The sequence below is a fragment of the Lithobates pipiens genome, unplaced genomic scaffold (genome assembly GCF_037356315.1).
Source record: "Lithobates pipiens isolate NorthernLeopardFrog02 unplaced genomic scaffold, aLitPip1_a1.2 Scaffold_30, whole genome shotgun sequence".
Taxonomy (NCBI): domain Eukaryota; kingdom Metazoa; phylum Chordata; class Amphibia; order Anura; family Ranidae; genus Lithobates; species Lithobates pipiens.
In genome coordinates this window covers 19,075,636-19,098,467 of record NW_027507791.1, presented here as the reverse complement: position 1 = coordinate 19,098,467, position 22,832 = coordinate 19,075,636, and the positions used below count along the sequence as shown (strand labels likewise).

Sequence of the window (22,832 nt, the reverse complement as noted above, 5' to 3'; positions counted from 1 at the left end):
AAGAGAATATTTGTGTTTGCAAGGACATTTGGCGCGCACATAGTGGATTATATCCTTTATGACTATTGATGAATATATGTAAATTCAAGTTTTTGTGCCCAGAGCTCAGCTTTAAATAAAAAATGTAATTTGTATTCTGCTGTTGGATTTCCGAAACTGAAATATTGGTGCAGGAAATAGAGAGCGAGAGAGAGAGAGAGAGAGAGAGAGAGAGAGAGAGAGATCAAACATATAAACCAATCCTCCTCCTGTTTTTCTTGCAGGAGGAAACACGGACATCATGTACCGGGAGTGGTATAAACCAATGGTGTGGTTTTGGATCTTGGTTGGCTTGGCGTACTTTGCAGCAGTCCTGAGTATGATTGGAGACTGGCTTCGTGTGATATCCAAGAAGACAAAAGAAGAGGTATGTCAGCCGCTAACCAACACAGAGACATGAGACTTCCAATACCACCTGTCCTCCTGATTACATTCAGCCATGTTTATTCTGATATCTATAAACAAGTATTTCCATATGTATTTCCATATTCTTATGAAGCCATAAATGAGCTCTAACTTTAATTGCCAAAGATGTGTCCTTCAGGGTAGGGGTCTCCAAACTGTGGCCCAGCCAATGTTGATGACTGACACCATCAACATTGCTCCCACTGACACAAAATGAGAGGGCACCTTTTCTCCTACTGACACCAAAAATGGGGCACTATTCCTCCCACTGACACCAATGATGGGGCACTATTCCTCCCACTGACACCAATGATGGGGCACTATTCCTTCCATTGATACCAAAGATGGGGCACAATTCTTCCCACGTATACACTCCAAAGGAAAAAAACAAAAAAGAAATTGATACTAATATACCTTAAAGAGTTAAATTACCAACATTTATTAAGCTATCAATAGCAAAGATAAATAACAAGCATATAAAAATCCCTAAATCCCCAATACTGACTCCATACATAAAAATCCCTCTACCACAATCCCTATACAAAGATGTGACCCATTCCCCAATAAACCATATCTGTATAAGATGTTAGAAATAAACCACCCTCACAAAGGAGGGGAGGAATACATGATACAGTGGATGATTACCACCCGCTCCTAATATTTGACACCCCCAGTCTAACACCTATATAAACCCCCACAATCCACCTATAATGCGAGCAGAATCTGTTCAATTTCAGAGGGCGGCAGCGTAGCTCCAAACCATGGATATCAATCAACGCTATTGCCTTCCAAAATGACCCGGGAAACAGTAATATAAAGTCAAACAGTCAGTAGTCCGTCAGGAGATATCTCCAGCTGGAAAAGAGACAGTTCCTTCTATAGGAGAACAGGCATAAAATGCTATATAGAATGTTCTTTTTCTCTTGATAGTCCTCTGTTGACCAGCTGAAGTGCCTGTATTTAGTATTTCAACAAATGTCTCTCCAGGGTCATTTAGTGCTGTTCAACGCAGTAAACTCATATATTGCACATTGTTCTTTCGCAAGGTCGTAATATTTGGTCTTGATAGGGGGGAGGTGAATTGAAGACCTCCGGGGTGTCAGTCCAACCTAAAAGCATTTGTTGAAATATTAAATACAGGCACTTCAGCTGGTGGTGGACTTGTGGTAAGCATTTATATCATTTATGCGGACTGACAACTTGTTGATCAAGGATCTAATGCCATGTGACACAGATGGGCAATATACCGTAAATCCCTCTTTTTGGACTGGGAAAATATGCAAGGTCAACATCCAGTAAGTAACCAAGAATAATTTGTCTGTTTTAATATTGCTTAGAGGATATACCTACAAGTTGGGGAACCTTGGCATATGGTTACCAGGATGAGAGCAGCAGCCATTGTCCCTACTATGGCAAAAATCGTGATGCGTCAGTATAACCATGCAGTGCCTGTTTTTCAATTTCATTCAGTCTAAAAGAAATTTATGTTGGTAATACACAGGGCTCAAATCCTGCGGGAACTCATGGGAACGGAGTTCCTGTACTTTTTCCACAACAGGAGCTCAGTTCCCGTTAGCAGCCGTGTCCTGCAAGACTTTGAAGTATGTGAGCTGTGTGGCAGGTGCTACACAAGCAGCCGCTGACACAGCTCGCAAAATTAAGTGCGCACACTTGACCATTCAGGCATTGCCAGTAGGGGGCCCCATGACAGCTTCCGCTTCGATCTACCTGTCAATCACAGCTAGCTGATGGGTAGATCAGGTCTAGGTCTAGCTGATGGGTAGATCAGCTATTCTGAAGACATGCAGGGAGAGAGGTGAGCTGAGGGAGGAACATCAGTTTGGGGTGGTAAGCTGAGCACAATACCTGGCAAAGTTTATGGGAAGGGAAGTTGATGTGGAAATATGTGAAGGGTTGGAATAGCAGCGAGTGTGTGTTGGAGCCCTGCAGAGTTTGCAGCCCCCCAAGCTAACATACATCTCCTAAGCAGGAACACATCACTATCTCCCCAAGCATTCTGTCCAGATAATGTGCACTTCATTTATGACCTTTCTGTTTAACCCTGTGTTATCCAAACTCTGTTCAATGAAAAGTGCAAACTCACCACATAAACACTCTATATACAAAATAAAATTCCCCAATAAAGATCAGAACATGATGTTCACATTTGCATGGAAGCACAATTGAATGGATGCTGATTATTCAGAGAATTACCGTATTTATGTTTATTGAGGATTGTTTTTTTTTAATGTACTAACAGTTAAGCTTCATACACACAATATGAAAATTGGATGAAAAATACCACTTTTGAAGCATTCGTGCATATATATACCGGTATATCATTTTTTTATTTTTAGTGGGGGAGTGGATCTTGGGTGGGAGTTCCCACACTTTTTTCCCCAGGACTTGACCCCTGGTAATACATACAAGAAGTCTTTCATCTTACAACAGAGGACTATCAAGAGAAAAAGAACATTCTATATAGCATTTTATGCCTGTTCTCCTATAGAAGGAACTGTCTCTTTTCCAGCTGGAGATATCTCCTGACGGACGACTGACTGACTTTATATTACTGTTTCCCGGGTCATTTTGGAAGGCAATAGCGTTGATTGATATCCATGGTTTGGAGCTACGCTGCCGCCCTCTGAAATTGTACAGATTCTGCTCGCATTATAGGTGGATTGTGGGGGTTTATATAGGTGTTAGACTGGGGGTGTCAAATATTAGGAGAGGGTGGTAATCATCCACTGTATCATGTATTCCTCCCCTCCTTTGTGAGGGTGGTTTATTTCTAACATCTTATACAGATATGGTTTATTGAGGAATGGGTTACATCTTTGTATAGGGATGGTGGTAGAGGGATTTTTATATGCTTGTTATTTATCTTTGCTATTGATAGCTTAATAAATGTTGGTAATTTAACTCTTTAGGGTGTATTAGCATCAATTTCTTTTTTCTTTTTTTCTTGTGTATATGGTTTTGATTATACCCCCCGCTATGTAGTCGGTGAGAATTACTTTATTAAATGAAGACAAGACTCCCTAGGTTCTTTTGTTTGGTTCCCACTGATACCAATGATGGGGCACTATTCTTCCCACTAATACCAATGATGGGGCACAATTCCTCCCACTGATACCAATGATGGGGCACAATTCCCCCCACTGATACCAATGATGGGGCACAATTCCCCCCACTAATACCAATGATGGGGCACTATTCCTCCCACTGATACCAATGATGGGGCACAATTCCTCCCACTAATACCAATGATGGGGCACAATTCCTCCCACTGATACCAATGATGGGGCACTATTCCTCCCACTAATACCAATGATGGGACACTATTCCTCCCACTGATACCAATGATGAGGCACTATTCCTTCCACTGACACCAACGATGGAGCACCATTCCTCCTACTGATACCAATGATGGGACGCTATTCCTCCCACTGATACCAATGATGTGGCACTTTTCCTTCCACTGACACCAAAGATGGGGCACTATTCCTCCCACTGATACCAATGATTTGGCACTATTCCTTCCACTGACACCAAAGATGGGGCACTATTCCTTCCACTCATATGAATGATGAAGCATTGTTTACTCCCAAAGCATTTTCTACTCACAAAGGCCAAAGTGTGGCCCCCGGAAAGTCTGAAGTGCAGTAAACTGGCCCATTGTTTAGAAAGTTTGGAAAACCCTGCTTTAGGGCTTTGACCCTCAACCTTAGCGAGACCAGGGCTTGGGCCTGTGGGCCACTACAGGAGGTTGGGTGGCCCTATAGGAGCTTGGAGGCACTGGGGGAGGTTATGAAATCTGCAGCTAGCTTAAGTACTGGGAGGAAGAGGCCATGGCCTGCCAGTGGGCCAAGACCTGGTGGTTGGGAACCATTGCTATAGAGTTTGAGTTGTTACCAGAACAGGAGGTGAAAGAAAAACATCCAAAGGGGACAACTGTTTTGGTGACAACTAAGGGTGGAACACCCATTCACTTTTAGAGATTTCCTCAGACAGCCAAATATAAACCAACAAAAACAAAAAAAAGCACATTTGCTCTATATAAAAAATATTTGTGCCACTAAAAATCTGGTCAAAAATAAAGTAGAAACATCTTTCTTGAAACAATAATAAACTTAACTTACATAGTTACATAATCTGTTTAAAAAAAAAAAAAACACAAGTCCATCTAGTTCAACCAATAAAAGAGGAAAAAATATCCTTAAAACCCACAGTCAATCCACAACTTCCAAGCACTTAAAATATGAATACACACATTGACAGAAAAAAAAACATCTAAAACCTAAACCAGCTGCAGCTTGGGACTGGGGTCTATTTATAATAAAAAAAATTGCCACAGCATTTGCATAGCTGTCTTTGAATTATCCCTGTATTGTGGATAATATTTATTTAATTCCTGTGTTCGTTAGCTCCATCTAGTGGCCACATTGCGGTATTTTCCTGAAATATGTCTATCAGGAAAATACTGCATTGTGGTCACTAGATGGAGCTGAAGATCACAGAAAATAAACATATTACATTCATTACAGGGATTATTTACAATGACTGTCCGAACGCTACAATTATTTTTTTTTTTTATTTATCAATAGACCCTAGAGTTCTTTTCTGGACTGACTCGGGTCAATGCACATAAAATAAGATCACAAACAACTCAATAATGAAAGAGACAAGGAGCAGTGCTGTGAATTCTGAAATGAATGTTGCGTCTCCACAATACCCTACACAGTATATAGTAAGCGGATGGCACCTCCGAAGTAGATAGCGCTATACAAACACGGCCTGCATGTTTATCAGGTGGTGTGATATGGACGGTGCCTTGTGCTAGGACAACATATGTCCTTGGTAAAGCCAGTCGAAGATTTAATCAATTACCAATAAAATAGCAAAGAGCTGGGCAATATGAATACAAGGCGTTCCTGTTTATTTCAGGATCAGGTTAAAGATTTACAATGTGTAATGATTTTAGGACAGAGGAAAAAAAAAAAAGGATCGCACAGGATCATCTGTCCCAGCCAGATAATAGTGCTATCAGGGATCCCCCGAGACCCCCATACTTTCCTTTATATATTATCCATTTCATCCCAGGGGGGATTACTGGCTCTCACTACATCGCATCCCCACAGATCAGAGAGAACCCACCACAGTCACCACTGTAATTATTATGCATTTATATACAGTGGGTATAGAAAAGAACCCCCCCCCCCCCCTTTAAAATAATCACATTGTGTTGCTTTGCAGTCTGAAATGAAGACAAACACCATGCTTTTTAAAAACATTTATCCAGCTGTGTTTTCAAAATGTATCAAATTTTTTTTGGGGGGGGGGGGGGCGCCCATCATATGCAGCCGCTGTGCCCATAAAATGCAGCCATGTGTAGCCATCATATGCAGCCATTTGTGCCCATCATATGCAGCCACTGTGCCCATCAAATGCAGCCACTTGTGCCTATCAAACGCAGCCACTTGTGCCCATCAAATGCAGCCGCTTGTGCCCATCAAACGCAGCCACTTGTGCCCATCAAACGCAGCCACTTGTGCCCATCAAACGCAGCCACTTGTGCCCATCAAATGCTGCCACTGTGCCCATCAAATGCTGCCACTGTGCCCATCATATGCAGCCATTGTGCCCATCATATGCAGCCGTGTGTGCCCGTCATATGCAGCCACGTGTGCCCATCATATGCAGCCACTTGTGCCAATCATATGCAGCCACTTGTGCCCATCAATTGCCGCCACTTGTGCCCATCAGTTGCCGCCACTTGTGCCCATCAATTGCTGCCACTGTGCTCATTAATTGCTGCCACTGTGCCCATCAATTGCTCCCACTGTGCCCCATCAAAAGCAGCCACTGTGCCCTATCAAATGCACTTGCTTGTCTCGGTGGGACGACTCCTCGAAATCTTGATGGCGGGAGCCAGCATCAGAGGAGGAGCGTTTTTTTCAGCGGGTTGTCCATGGCGGCGACTGAGGAAGAAGACATTGTGATTGATGTTGGAGCTACGACAGGGGACATTCTTCATTTTTAATAAAGGACTTGTCAAAAACTGTCTCTTATTTTTTTGATACACTAAACTGCTTTTATTTTGGTGAATAGATGGGGGGATTTGAGGCTCAAGCACATGGCCACCTTGGGCCACACAATGTAAAGTTCTCCGCCCAGGGGCTACAGGTGCTGCCTACAGCAGCCCCATAGACATGAATGGCCATACTTGGCTGTATGCAGTATACAGTGGTACTTGGGGAAACCTGAGCATTCATACAGACATAAACCTCAGAACATAGACTGTCTATGTTTGGTGTTTTATGTCTGTAGGTTTTTGCAGGTTTACCCAACCACCACTATATACCTGCATACAGCCAAGTTCAGGCATTCCTGTATATGGGATGGCTGTGCACAGTACCTGTGGCTCCGAGCAGCTGAATATACCCAAATTCTACATTGTATGGTCCTAGGCAGTCATGTGCACAAGCCCTAGGGAGGGGAGGTGAAGGGTTATCTGGAATAAGTGGACTTGGCCATCCAGGTGGAAAATACATTCTTTAATTCTGACCTCCAGCCTTCCCTTCAGCATGTACAGCTTCCTCTCCTGGACTGAAATGACTTACTCTGATATCACTGCACACTGCGAGCTTCTCATAATGTGCATTAGAAGCTGCCACAAGTCAGAAAGAGGCTGTTCCTGGCTGGAGGACGCCCAGCCTGACTGTCCCTGGCCACTTCCATTCATTGGATTTCAGTTCTTTCAATCGTAGAGACTCAGCTTCATGTGAGTGTTGTCTAGGGTGGTTTGCACACGTAAATTTGTAAATTTGGAATTCGAAAACCCAAAAATTTGAAAATCTGAACTAATAACTAACTATTAAATTATAGATATTGGAATTTTCTTTCAAATTTGGCTGTTAGTGAATGTAACTTATACGAATTTATCCGAGGTTAATAATGCCGTATCTAAACAAATGGAACATAATGTATTAAGAATAATAAATAACAATAAAAATAAAAACTTTTATTATTATTATTTATTACTAATTAATTCCAGTCCATTCGTTTAGATGCAGCATTCGTTATTTCGGATAATTCATAACTTTGGATAAATTCGTATTCGTTACGTTCACTAACAGCCAAATTTGAAAGAAAATTCCAATAATTTAATAATTATAATTATTATATATATGTTTTATATATAATTATATCATTATAACTATAATAATTGAATAGCTAGTTATTATTAGTTAGTTACTCTTTTGAATTTTCGGACTTTCGTTCTTTCGAATTTTCGGATTTTCGAATTTACAAATTTACGAAATTATGAATATTCAAATTTTAGATTTTTCAAATTTACGAAATGCGATCATAATGAATGACTTTGAAAAAAAAAAAAAAAACAAATGAAACGAAAAGGAAAACAAACACATTTTTCAGCAGTGCACATGTCTACTAGGAATGCCCAATCCTCCAGACTGACATCCAGCCACCAAGACATTTTGATATTTGCATAACTCCTCCCACTGCTTGCATCAGCACTGATGGCTCTTGAGAGGAGTACTGAGACCGGGTGTGATGTTTTTAGGAACCTATGTGCAGCACCCTGCTGGTCCCTCCCACTAGCCGTGATCTGCCTGCATTGCATAGAAAAGCATAGAGACCCAGTGATGACATCATTGGGTTTAAAATAAGGTATGTCATGAAAACAGAAAGGTTTTTATTTAAAAATGTCATCAGCATGTTGAGCAAGTGGGAGGGAGGAACTAGGAAAGGCAAAGTGTAAGTAGATTAAACGTCAGCTTTAGATACAGAAAGGAGCATTCTCTGTCTTCTGTCCTCCTCGATTTTCCATTGTGTAAACGAGAAAAGCTGGCGCTCTCTGTCTCCACCATTGATTTTCTGGCACTTGGTATCTGCTCGGTCTCTTAGTTATAAAGCCCTTATTACATGTGGCGAGGATCCTTTTATTGATTCTGCGGGCCGCGCATTATTTGTGTACGAGGGAACGGGAGAGCCTGGGGAGAGGTCCCTCCGCTCGATGCACGCAACGCTTATCTTCTGATTAATAAGCACGGGCACGTCCCTCCAGCGCAGCATGTACACGATGACATGGAGAATCGGACAAGCCGGGAAATACTGCAGGGCTCGGGAGCGTTCAGACTGCTAATCTGTTTATATCACCTCCTTGTTCTCTTATTACTCAACAGATGCAATAAAGTCAGTCACACACCTTACAACCTAATTGTACAACAGGTTTGTACTGGTGGTCAGTGGGAAGAATACTCCTTACATTAGAGATCAGTGGGAAGAATGCTCCTTACATTAGAGATCAGTGGGAAGAATGTTCCTTACATTGGTGATCAGTGGGAAGAATGTTCCTTCCATTGGTGATCAATGGGAAGAATGTTCCTTCCATTGGTGATCAATGGGAAGAATGCTCCTTACATTGGTGGTCAGTGGGAAGAATGTTCCTTACATTGGTGGTCAGTGGGAATTATGCTCCCTACATTGGTGGTCAGTGGGAAGAATTCTCCTTACATTGGTGATCAATGGGAAGAATGCTCCCTACACTGGTGGTCAGTAGGAAGAATGTCCCTTACATTGGTGGTCAGTGGGAATTATGCTCCCTACATTGGTGGTCAGTGAGAAGAATGCTGCTTAAATTGGTGGTCAGTGGGAAGAATACTACTTACATTGGTGGTCAGTGGGAAGAATGCTCTGTATATTGGTGGTCAAGAATGCTCCTTACATTGGTGGTTAGTGGAAAGAATAAGAATGCCCTTTACATTGGCAGTCATTGGGAAGAATGCCCCTTACATTGGTGGTCAGTGTGAAGAATGCCCCTTACATTCGTGGTCAGTGTGAAGAATGCCCCTTACATTCGTGGTCAGTGGGAATAATAAGAATGCTCTTTACATTGGCGGTCAGTGGGAAGAATGCCCCTTACATTGGTGATCAGTGGGAAGAATGCTTCTTATATTGGTGATCAGTGGGAAGAATGCTCCTTACATTGGTGGTCAGTGGGAAGAATGCTTCTTACATTTGTGATCAGTGGGAATAATTGCCCCTTACATTGGTGGTCAGCGGGAAGAATGCCCCCATACAAATAGTTAAAAAGATCGTTGGTGTCAGTGGTTACTTATCTGAGAAGAAAAAACTGCTTGTTGCTCAAAGGAACCCCTTTGCAACCCATGGCAGAACCCTGGCTTGACAAAGGCTGGTATAAAGTGCCCTTGTCTTCCAGTGTTCCCAAAGAATGAATATAAAACTAAGCTAAAGCTGTATTGCCATGACCCACCTCATATTTGGCTCTCGAATATTTGGACAGAATCTCATTTTTGTCTCTTTATTCAAATAGATATGCTCAATAAATGCACAACAAGTTTACAAAAGGTTGCAATAAAATATAATGTTGCCATGTAATTATAAGTTCATGTGTCTTCTTCTTGTTTAGGTTGGAGAAATTAAGGCTCACGCCGCAGAGTGGAAAGCCAACGTGACTGCAGAATTCAGGGAGACCCGCAGGCGGCTGAGCGTAGAGATCCACGACAAACTCCAGAGAGCAGCCACCATAAGAAGCATGGAGCGCCGGAGACTCGGGCTAGACCAGAGAGCTCACTCCCTCGACATGCTTTCTCCAGAGAAGCGCTCAGTCTTTGCCGAATTAGAAAATGGGCGTTTCAAGGCCTCATCCCAAGAGAGCATTAACAACAAGCCTAACAACCTCCGACTCAAGGGGGTAGAGCAGTTCAACGCTTTACATGCTCAAGGCCTTTCGGAAGACAACATCGTCAACAGGTTTGGCTCAAACTCTTCCAAGCTGTCCAAGAGGAAAAACAAGGACCTGAAGAAAACCCTCCCAGAGGACGTACGGAAAATTTACGAGAACTTCCGGAAGTATTCTGTAGACGAAGAGAAAAAGGAGGATGACCCAGACCGGCTATCCACCTCGGACACGGCGACTCTCTCTGACTTCATTCAACACTCAATCATCGAGAACGGCTCAGTACCTTGTGAAACCAAAGACGAGGAGCACGAGAACAAAGCATTACTTGAAGAACGCAACTAACGGGGCACATTTAAGGATGATTGCTCTGTCATGGCACGACAAAGCTGTGGGCTGCAGTTTGGGAGTGACTATGAACTTCTCTTCACCATTCTGGAGCCCAAAGTTGGTCGGCACGTTGACAAAGCAGTGACCTTAGACCCCTTCTGTGCTGTAGGGGGTCAGCCGTCCATTCTCTTGCCTGCTCCTCCAGCACGGAAGGGGTTAACCCATCGCCCCGATGTAAAAACTTTTGTTCACGAAAAAAAAAATCCGACAACAATCGGTAACATTTAAAGGAGTTCTTGAGACATGTGCCTTATGCGGATTTTTTCAATTACTTGGAGCTCTGTAAACTGCATCGGTGGAAATATACTGTGCCATAAATGACTGCCAAAAAAATAAATAACTACAGAAAAACCTACAAAAATGAAACAAGGGATCGACAACTGGAATGATCACATCGTAAACCTCAGAAGATAGCAGTGTGGTCGGAATATTAAAGGAAATATTTAAAGGCCGACGCGTTTCACACTTTAATTCAAAGACAGTATGTGGGGTCTTCTGGGCTAATAGGAAGTAACACATATATGCATTTTTTTTTTGCGGCACATGGGTAGAATAAGGAACACACAAAGACGATATATCTCATCTTTCTAACCTCCAGATTGGGCCGGTTCTGTCCCGGCCATAATAACATCAGCAGCACACATCCAGAATAAATTCGCCATCAGCTTTTTAACAAAAAACAAGCACTGTGGCAGTTACCATTACCAATGAAAATACCATAAACTGTGACAGCATTACAATTTAGCTGTAGACTGCGGCATTTCAACGCCCCCCGATGAAATGGAAAGATGTCAGTTTTAAACAGAAAACAAGTGTTGACCGTGGTTCCTTGTTTTTTTTTTTATATATATCTTACAGACACTTTATATTTTCGGAAGAAATTTCAGCTCTCATTGCTGTATAAGATGGCAACAGAGGAGCGGCTTGCATGTGGTTCAAGGTCGCCCCGTGCCTGATAGGGCTGCAATAGACCCACGGCATAGAGACAATGGAGACATTTATGTACGATTCTCAGGGCTTTGTGTCCCTTCTGCAAAAGGATTGGACGGGCACCGTACTTAATCAACCCAAAAAAACACTCTCGAAAAAGTTGAAAGTGCACCAAGGTCAAAATGAAGGAGAGGGGGTGTGGAGGAGGGAATGATTCAAGTGCTCACCGCTTTGTGCCATTTTATTTTGTAACTTTTTTCAAAGTATTTTAAAGTTTTGATTTATTTGTTGCATTGCTTGATAGACCATTTGTTTTTTGCTTTTTTTTTTTTTTTTTTTTTTTTAAAACAGTGTTTCTTGACAATTTTTCTACAACTTCTAGGGCAACTTTGAAATCTCTGGATGGAGTTTTCTATCTGCACATATCTGTCTCCATGCCCTTTTTTTTTTTTTTTTTATTTATAATAAATAGATACATGTCAATGTTTTCGATTAACTATGGGGAAATATGGCCCTGGGCTGAGAAACTCTACTTTAAAATTCTCCAGAATTGCTAAACTAAACTTTCCCCAGGCAACTAAGTATTGAATGACCCCTGCTTTGTCTTAATAAGACTTCTTTGTGTACAATGCTCCTCTGGTCCCTGATGGCAATATTGAATATTGGTAAACTGATTTATTTAGATTGTTAAAAAAAAAAGAGCCCTGGGAATACATGGGAAATAATGATAGTGCAAAAGAAGAAAGCCTAAAATATGGCCATGGAAGACTTTTAAATGGGAAATCTGTATTTAGAGATATGCCGAGTAGGGATGCACCAGTATTTAGAGAGGGCTGCTGGCATCCTAAAAAATGGGATATGCCAAGTAGGGATGCATGGAGTGATTTTGGTGAAATTGATTTTCCAGCAAAATTACAGATTTTGTCTATGTCAAAATTTCCTTGACAATCGTCTCAAATTTTGAAATGCTTAGGGGAAATTTGAAAAAAAGAGATTGAAAAAAAAAAAAGAACAAATGGCTAACTCTAACCCTAATGCTAACCTTAACTCTAATGCTAACACTAATTTTAACCCTAAATTTAACCTTAATTCTAACACTAATTTTAATTTTAAAATTTTAATTTTAAGAGTGCTTTCACACCGGAAGCTGCCGAGTGTCGGCGGTAAAGCGGTGCTATTTTTAAGCGTCGATTTACAGTCGTTTAAGTGGTGCTGTTCGGCTACCAGCAAGGCAGTTTTAACTCCGCCCACAGAACGCAGCTGCAGCAGCAGTTTGCCGGCAGTATAATAGTGCTGCCCCATTGTTTTCAATGGGCAGGAGTGGTGGAGGAGCGGTCTATTCATCGCTCCTCCACCGCTGCAAAGAAGCTGCAGGCCGGACTTTTTGTGATGCCCTGCCAGCACAGCGCCCCAGTGTGAAAGCAGTTAGGATTTCACACTGGATTTACAGCTGAGACTTTTTTCAGGCGCTATTTGTAGCGCTGTAGGGCCTGAAAAACGCCTCCAGTGTGAAAGGGGTCTAACTCCAACCCTAATGTTAACCTTAACTCCCACCTTAATATTAATCTTAAATGTAATGCTTACCCTAACTCTAAACCTAATTAACAAAACTCTAACCCTAATGCTAACCCTAACACACTGGAATGCTCACTAATCACTAACCCTAACTCTAATGCTAACACTGTTTCCAACCCTTATGTTAACCGTAACGCTAACTCTAATGCTCTAATAACCCTAAGGCTATTATCACATTGGGGTGTTGTGGGTATCGGCGGTAAAGCGATGCTATTTTTACCAGCCCTTTTCGGGCTCTAGTGGGGTGCTTTTAACCCCCGCTAAGGGACGAAAAATGGTTAAATGCACCCACAATTGCCGGAACTTTGCCAGCACTTCGGCGCTGCCCATTGATTGTATACACCGCTCCTACAGCACCTCAAAGATGTGGCTTGCAGGCCTTATTTTGGTGTCCTGCCAGCACACCGCTCCAGTGTGAAAAACACTCGGGCTTTCAAACTGGAGTGAAAGGAGATGCTCTTTACAGGCGCTACGCAGGTGCTATTTTTAGTGCTATAGCGCCTGTAAAGTGCCTCAGTGTGAAAGCAGCCTAACCCTAATCCTAAAGGTAATTCAAATTTAACCCCAATGCTAGCCCTAACTCTAACCTAGAGCTGCACGATTAATCATTAAGAATTGAAACCGCAATTATTTTCCCTTCCCGATCTTTAAAACAGCTGCTTACAAGTTAAAATCAATATTTATTGCTAGAAAATTACTCAGAGCCCCCAAACATTATATATATATATATATATATATATATATATATTTTTTTTTAGCAGAGACCCTACAGAATAAAATGGTTGTTGTTGCAATATTTTATGTGACACTGTATTTGTGCAGCGGTCTTTTAAATTTAAAAAAAAAATACACTTTAATGAATAAAAAGAAAAAAAAAATGAAACAATAAAGTTAGCCCAATTTTTTTGTATAATGTGAAAGATGATGTTACGCTGCGAGAATCATGAGAGAATCCTAAGCTTAATTCTAAGCAAACAAAATCGTGATTCTCATTTTAGCCAAAATCGTGCAGCTCAATTCTAACCCTAAATCTAACTCTAATGCTATCCCTAACTCCAGCCCTAATATAATCCCTAACTCTAATCCTAATGCTACCCCTAATTCTAACCCTAAATCTAAACTCTAATGATAACCCTAACTCCAGCCCTAATGCTAACCCTAAGGTCCCTTTCACACTGGGGCGGTGGGTGCGTCGGAGGCTTTACCATCAATTTCGCGACGCTATTCGACCACTAGTAGGGTGCTTTTACCCCCGGCTAGCGGCTGAGAAAGGGTTAAAAACCAGCTGCGAAAGAGTTAAAGCCACCGCAAATTGCTGCTGCAGCAGCGCTATGCCAGCGGTATTGCTAACCCTAATGCTCCTCCAACTCTAACCCTAATTCTAACCCTAAATCTAACTCTAATGCTTACACTAACTGTCATGTAAACCCTAACTCCAGCCCTAATATAATCCCTAACTGTAATCCTAATGCTACCCCTAATTCTAACAGTAACTTTAACCCTAACACTAGTGCTAACCCAGCTCTAATGCTAACCCTGATCTAATCCTAATGCTCTTCCAACTCTAACCCTAATTCTAACCGTAAATCTAACTCTAATGCTAACTCTAACTTCAACCCTAATGTAAAACATAATTTTAGGTCTAATTCTAACCTTGACTTTAACCCTAATGCTAACCCTAACCCTAACTCTAATATTAATTTAACTCTAACCCTACTGCTAACCCTCACTCCAACTCTAACGCTAATTCTTCTTCGTTAACAAAGCCTCATATGATGATCATATCACTATTTTGATAAACAAAGGTAAGGGTTAGAGTTCCTCTGTTCTCCATTACCTTACATCATGTTTCAAGCTAAGAGAGGCCATTTTTTGGCACAAGAAAAGTTCCAGAATACTTACAAGGAGCTTCTGCAACCCCTGGGAGCCATGTAAAGCCCCATGTTGCCCTTAAAAGCCACCAAAAACTATCTTAAAATGTATGTAAACCCAAGAACAAGTTTGTAACATATTGCAGATAACTAGCGATTAGATGTGTTGACTTTTTTTCTTTTATTTTCACCTGGTGATCCTGCCAGTAACATGCTTCCTGTCTCATACGCAGGGGCGGACTGACCATTCAGCCACTGCCCGATGGCCCCTGGCCACTAGGGGGCCCCATCAGGGTTTCCAGCCTCAGTAAAACCAGGAACAATTTGTAAAAATCTGTGTTGTTTTTTTTTTACATCCGACTCTGAAATGTCCCTTACCGACATCCTTTTGGTCTAAAAATCCTGAGATTATAGCTGCCCCACTTCTCCAGTACCTTCTCAGCCAATAGAAACATGTCTGTGTATACTGTGTGTACATGTATGTGTATACTGTGTGATTGTATTATGTGTGTGTATACTGTGTGGCTCCACAATCTCTGATTGCCTGGGGGCCCCATAATCTCCTATTGCCCAGGGGCCCCACGAGTTGTCAGTCCGCCCCTGCTCATACTTATATCCCTCACTCACTGTACTCACCAAGGAGCAGTGTTGTCAACTTAGGCCAGGACTATGGACCATCTTCCCCTCACCCCTTTGTATAACAAAGGGGTGAGGTGTTCTGTAGGCCAAAGAAATAACTGAGATTAATCAATTTAACTGATAAGAGAGCAGCACAAGCAGAGGCACATGAATTTTTCATTTCACAAGATTTATGGCAGGATCAACTGGTAAGCAATGCACTCTTTAACAAAGCAAAAAGGAAGCAAATAAGTGGAGTTTCTTGCTAGGGTTTACATACACTTTAATTCTGTCTCCCCCATTCATGCCAATACATTTCTCTAAAATGGTGATTTTTAGCTGAAGGGTCAGGAGTTCTTGACACAATTTCGGCAAAACTAAAATTCTCTATTTTACTCATCTCTAATAACTAGCTGTCATGTTCATTCTTGACTTTCATAGTTTGTGTCATTCACTAACCTGGAAAGAAATATGCCAATACCGACCTTTTGATTTCCTTCAGGTGCGCATAATTTTTCCAGATTGGTAACTCAAAAAGTCTTGAAGCCAAGAGGTCAGCATGACAGCCAGAAAACTAGCATTTTCTGAAACAGATCAGATCTTATAATTATCTCATGGCAGATTTCCGTTGTGCGTGAAGGCTTAGATCATCTCCCGCTATTGGTTTACGGTGATGCGCACCTCACTGCTCAACAAGTTCTGTGGATTCTTGCCTAATTTTTTTAAACAATGTTTCCCTGAAAAAAAAAAAAATGATCTGAAAATTCTACTTTGATGCCCTAACCGCCCACAGTTACCATCTGGGTGAAATAATAGAATGCACATTATTTGACTTGTAGGTTGACTGTTGAAGGAATTCTGTGCTCTGCCCATTCAAAACAAAGTTCAACAGATCTCTAACCAGTAGCATATACTTTCTAATACTTCCCGGTATGGAAAAGCATGTTACTCATTCCATGTGACAGTGCTGGACCAATCACATGAGGAGTCCATAGCCCCATGTGAGTGCGTAACCCGGAAAAAGTATGGAAGCCAAGGGGTCAAAGCATGACAGCCAGGAAACTAGCACTTTCCGAAGCAGATCAGATCTCATAATTATCTCATGGCAGGTTTCCGTTGTGCGTGAAGGCTTAGATCACCTCCCGCTACTGGTTTACGGTGATGTGTACCTCACTTCTCAACAAGTTCCCATTATAATTTTTTGAAACAATGTTTCACTGAGAAAAAAAATAAAATTATCTGAAAATTCTACTCTCATGCCCTAACCACCCACAGTTACCATCTGGGTAAAAAATTGAACGCACATTACGACTTGTAGGTTGACCGTTGAAGGAATTCTGTGCTCTGCCCATTCAAAACTAAGTTCAACAGATCCCTAACCGGAAGCATATACTTGACTTTCTGATACTTCCCGGTATGGAGATGCATGTGACTCATTTCATGTAACCGTGCTGGGCCAATCTCATGGGGAGTCCATAGCCCCATGTAAGTCCATAACCCAGAAGAAGTATGCAGACCACCCACAGTTACCATCTGGGTAAAAAATTGAACACACATTACGACTTGTAGGTTGACCGTTAAAGGAATTCTGTGCTCTGCCCATTCAAAACTAAGTTCAACAGATCCCTAACCAGTAGCATATACTTGCCTTTCTTATACTTCCCGGTATGGAGAAGCATGTGACTTATTCCATGTGACAGTGCTGGGCCAATCGCATGGGGGAGTCCATAGCCCCATGTAAACTTCAATTCCAATGACACCCAATTTGATACAAAGTAACAGATCCTTAACCGGTAGCAATTACTTGCCTCTCTGATACTTCCCGGTATGGAGCAGCATGTGACTCATTTCATGTGGGAGTGGTGGACCAATCACGTCACATAAGGATTCCATAGCCCTGTGTAAGCTTCAATTCCAGTAACTCATAGTTTACACAAGACTTTTTCTTTGTTCCCAGTAGCTGAACTGAGAGTCGGGGGAATGAAAAGAAGGTAAGTAGGATGAGGAGGTCTACATTAAAGTGAATGTGTTGCATGGGCAAAGCATTGGCTAACTTTATGGTCCTCTTAGCTGCTTTCATTGTACCAGCTGCCTCAATGTGTCCAACCAAATCCGAACTTTCCTTAGCAGTTAGAACCAGAGGGGGTGGAGAAGGCTCATGCACATGGATGGTTTGTGGGCACAAATATGCTCTAGCATAAAAATGGTGCAGTTTTCTGCACCCAGGGCATGTACAGCCTGCTAAAGAAGTGACTGGCTGTAGGCGGCCATACTTGGGTAAACACTGATTGCATACATCCATTCAGTTGTATGTTGTATGCATCACCCACAGCTCTTTGGGGCATGGAAAATGGTGACATTTTTTAACTAGAGCAGTTTTGTGTTACAAACTGTTCATGAGTCCTTAAATGTGAACCTAGGCAGGTTTTCCTGGATGCAGCAGAGTAACAGGTTTGCCTTATCGCCCCCCCCCCCATTCCCAGCTGCACATACTCATGTTCCCTTTACTCGTCTGTTGCTCCGCTTACCTAACCGGACTGGAGAGTTTAGGCCCCAAGTCAGGACACCATGTGACAGCAATGGGTGCATGGAAAGTCAATCACCAAGCACCAGCCCTGTTACTTATGAGGAAGGGGAATGAATCGCATGCTCCCCCCATAGCTGAAAGTGCTGGATATGTCAATTAGCTCCTGGCAGCTAGGGGTGGAAGTGTAGATTAGTATGTGCAGTTGCGAATGGGAAAAGTAAGCTTTGCCTTGCATGGGTAAATCACAGATTCACTTTTACATGTGATGGATCTGTGAAACCACCTATAAGGATAATTGCTTTTGGAGGGTCCATTAATTTAATGCTCAGCGTTGTATTTTTAGTTGGGCTTCTGCAGGCTATCATGCAATGATCTCTTCATCCATTGAGAGCGCACAACAGACTGTGAGAGTTCACATTGCTAGCAATTAGGAGCTGCTTGAGCAGATTTCCCCAGCATGGCTTCCTTAAAGGGAAAATGTAGGGTATGTTCAGTGGGCACCTATGTTTTCTTAAGTAAGGCTTGTAAGGCTTACATTAAAGGGGACCTGTCATCAGATACACTATGTTATCAAAAGTATTGGGATGCCTGCCTTTACACACACATAATGGCATCCCAGTCTTAGTCCATAGGGTTCAATATTGAGTTGGCCCACCCTTTGCAACTATAACAGCTTCAACTGTTCTGGGAAGGCTGTACATAAGGTTTAGGGGTGTGTCTATGGGAATGTTTGACCATTCTTCCAGAAGACCATTTGTGAGGTCAGGCACTGATGTTGGACGAGAAGACTTGGCTTACAGTCTCTGCTCTAATTCATCCCAAAAGTGTTCTATCGGGTTGAGCTCAGGACTCTGTGCAGGCCAGTCAAGTTCCTCCACCCCAAACTTGCTCATTCATGTCTTTATGGACCTTGCTTTGTGCACTGGTGCACAGACGTGTTGGAACAGGTAGGGGCCATCCCCAAACTGTTCCCACAAAGATGGGAGCATGAAATTGTCCAAAATGTCTTGGTATGCTGATGCCTTAAGAGTTCCCTTCACTGAAACCAAGGGGCCAAGTCCAACCCCTGAAAACAACCCCCACACCGTAATCCCCCCTCCACCAAATGATTTGGACCAAATCCTTAACCAGTAGCATATACTTGCCTTTATGATACTTTCTGGTATGGAGAAGCATGTGACTCATTCCATGTGACAGTGCTGTATCAATCACTTCACATAGGAAGTCCATAGCCCTGTGTAAGCTTCAATTCCAGTAACTCATAGTTTACACAAGACTTTTTCTTGCACAAAGCAAGGTCAATAAAGACACGGGTGAGCGAGTTTGGGGTGAAGGAACTTGACTGACCTGCACGGAGTCCTGACCTCAACCCGATAGAATACCTTTGTGATGAATTAGAGCGGAGACTGCAAGCCAGGCCTTCTCATCCAACATCAATGCCTGACCTGATGTTGCACTTCTGGAAGAATGGTCAAACATTCCCATAGCCACACTCCTAAACCTTGTGGACAGCCTTCCCAGAAGAGTTGAAGCTGTTATAGCTGCAAAGGGTGGGCCAACTCAATATTGAACCCTATGGACTAAGACTAGGGTGCCATTAAAGTTCATGTGCGTGTAAAGGCAGGAGTCCCAATACTTTTGGTACTATAGTGTATATGCTTTGTGCAGCATGCTAAGTAATGAGCTTAGCTAGATCACAGTACCATCCCGCCTTTATCTGGTTTTCTATCCAGTAAAACAGCACCATCCTGTTCATGCACCATCCAAGATCATTCACCACCTATTTTCTAGTCTGAGATGCCAGCTCAGAGATGTCACATTGTTATAAATCCCAGAGTTCTCCTGTCTCCTGACACAGATCAGCCCCTAGTGCAGCATATCACCTTGTGACTTGCTACAAAGTTACAATGTTTCCGTCTGATGACTGGGGAGAGGAGACTGAGGAAATGCTTCCTCCTGCCTGCAGCAGACTGATTACATTATCTCAGCCTGGTCAAAGTGGGGGGACAGGGATGGGGGACTGAGGAAATGCTTTCTCCTGCTTGCAGCAGACATTACATTATCTCAGCCTTGTCAAAGTGGGGGGGGGGGGGGGGTAGACTGAGGAAATGCTTCCTCCTGCCTGCAGCAGACTGATTACATTATCTCAGCCTGGTCAAAGTGGGGGGGGGGGGGGGGGTAGACTGAGGAAATGCTTTCTCCTGCTTTCAGCAGACTGATGACATCATCTCAGCCTAGGCAAATTAATTGACTGAAGCTCAAGGGCAGCTTTTTAATGATGAAAGTGGGGTATTTTGTGAAAAAGTATACCATTGCTGCATACTGTGACATGTCAGAAATGTATTTATGCATTTATGCACACTTAAAAAAAGTTAGTGAAAGGTCCTCTTTAATATACTTTTTATATGTAGATTTCATATTTTTATATGCTTGCTTTATCACATTTTCATTATCATATCACAGGTACAGATTTCTATGTACACCACATCAGCCACTCTGCATTGTGTGTGTGTGTATATATATATATATATATATATATATATATATATATATATATACATATACAAGAAGATTGTTAACATTTCATGCATATAAACAATAAGGACTACAATTTCCTTTTAAATCTTAAAGCTCGCCTATACTTCTGTGCTTGAAAATGTATATATTTTTGACATGTATTTTTGAAGCTGAACTCCAGGAATTCAGCTACTTTGTAAAAACTGCAGCTGTGCAATGAGTAAGGCATACAAACAAGGTGCCCGCCGCTGTGGGCTTATCACTATTACTCACATCTGACAGAGTTATTATGCTCCAGGAAGATAACTTCCGCTGCTCACTGTGGTCTAAGCTCCTTTTAAGAGCAGAGTCACTGGAACTGCTATGCCCACCCCTATTCTCCTTCTGCCGATTCACAGAAGCCTTTGTATTATGTGAACTCCTTCACAAAATACAAAGGCTCCTGTGAATGGCCAACAGAGGGGAGGGGCAGGTATAGCTGCTCTGTGTGCTTCTCTCCTCTCTCAGTGGAGGTATTTCTTCAGGGAGTGCAATAAACCTGCCACATATAAGTAAAAGATATAAGTGCTGGAGTTGACATGCACCTAATTGGACTCAGCTCATAATGTGCCTGCGCTTTTGCAAATCTGCTGAATTCCTGGAATTCAGCTTTAAGGGTCTTTTATATTGCTGAGCAGTTTGGGCGCATTTCATGCACTTGGGTGCAGTTAACATTTTCTGCAGTTCCTAAGTAGAAGGGCAGGCCCTGCATCTTGGGTGCAACTGCATGCATTACAATATATGCAAGACCCACAAATGCTGTGTGCTATACATGATGAATTGAACACCCCTCTTAAACCAAGCGTTTGGAAAACTAAAGCACACCAAGGCCGCTGTAGAGGAATACAATAGTTCCATTACTCCTTTGAAGCACTTTTAGAAAGGTAGTTATGGGCCCCTAGCGTGCTTTCAGAAATGTATTTTTACCAGCAATACTTCAAATGTTATCTGGTTCACATGGAGCATATAAGGAAAAAATAATTCTGATTAAAAATTTAAAAATGTTATTGAAAGTGTTTTTTTAAAATTGCAATTAGCGAACAAAGAGATATCGTTGGGGGGTGGGGCGGGTTTGTTTTGTAATTTCTGTGCAGGGCCCACCAGGCTACGAGATGCAAAAAAAGAAAAAAAGTTGGCGATTGGTTTATTTTTTTACATGCTGATGGATGAAATGTCTGAGTATTTTATTGTGTGCATTATGATCAGACCTTCCTGTGTCTTGTCCCGCACTCTCCATGTCAAAGAACCATCTCATCTCATAGTCTGACTCACAAGCTTAAAGCTCCATTATTTACCATTAGCAATGCCAGCCAAAGAGCCACTCTTATCCTTCTACATTATTGAAGAAGAACTCTAGTCTAAGCAAAAACATTTCTATAGAGTCTCGTGTCAGAGATGCTTAGATCTCCAAATACACTTAGAGACGTAACTAGATCTCCTTCTTGAAAAAGCTGGTTGCCTGAATGCCAATGGATTTCAGTTTTTTTTTAGTTGTTCATCCAGAGAAGCCTTTCTTAACAACTTTCTTTAAAACAAGGAGGAACCCTTGAAATAACTTCCAGGTTTCAAGAAACCGGCACTAATACATTATTCTCAATAATGCCAGTGAAGTTATGAATGACACAATGATCATAATAATGATGGCCGAAAAAAAAAGCAGATGATGAAAATTTTAATTTTCCCGCAGGTGGTCAATGAAGGGTCCCCTTTCATTAATGGAAAAGGGTCCCCTTGTATTGGTGGTCATTGGAAAAAGGGTTCTTTTAAACTGGTGCTCAATAGGAAGAATTGTACTTACAGATAGCTAAAAAAATTATTGGCATAAGAGTGATGAATGTTCCTCACAATGGTGGTCAGTGAATTGCCCTGTTTCATTAGTGGTCAGTGAAGAAGGGCCTCCTTATATTGGTGGCAATCAGAAGAAAGATTCCATTACACTGGTGCTCAGTAGAAACAATTCTCTTTACAGATAGCTAAAAAGAACATTGGCATAAGTGTGCCGAATGTTCCTCACAATGGTGGTCAGGGAATTGCCCCCTTTCATTAGTGGCCAGTGGAGAAGGGTCCCCTTATATTGGTGGTCATTAGAAGAAGGGTTCCTTTATACTGGTGCTCAGTACGAAGAATTCCTCTTACAGATAGCTAAAAAGATCATTGACGTAAGTGTGAGGAATATTCTTCATAAAGCTGGTCA

General features: G+C 42.0%; 1 protein-coding gene across 2 annotated transcripts in view; it reads left to right on the top strand.

The window, feature by feature from the left end:
• The window catches only part of KCNK10 (potassium two pore domain channel subfamily K member 10), a 189,576-nt gene extending 177,787 nt beyond the window's left edge, over window positions 1-11,789 (top strand). For both annotated transcript variants that reach the window (XM_077463732.1, XM_077463733.1), the window contains exons 6-7: window positions 264-406; window positions 9,902-11,789. In XM_077463732.1, the coding sequence (XP_077319858.1) occupies window positions 264-406; window positions 9,902-10,516 (758 nt within the window). In that variant the 3' untranslated portion in view covers window positions 10,517-11,789. The remainder of the gene's footprint in view (window positions 1-263; window positions 407-9,901) is intronic.
• The last annotated feature ends 11,043 nt before the right edge of the window (window positions 11,790-22,832 follow it).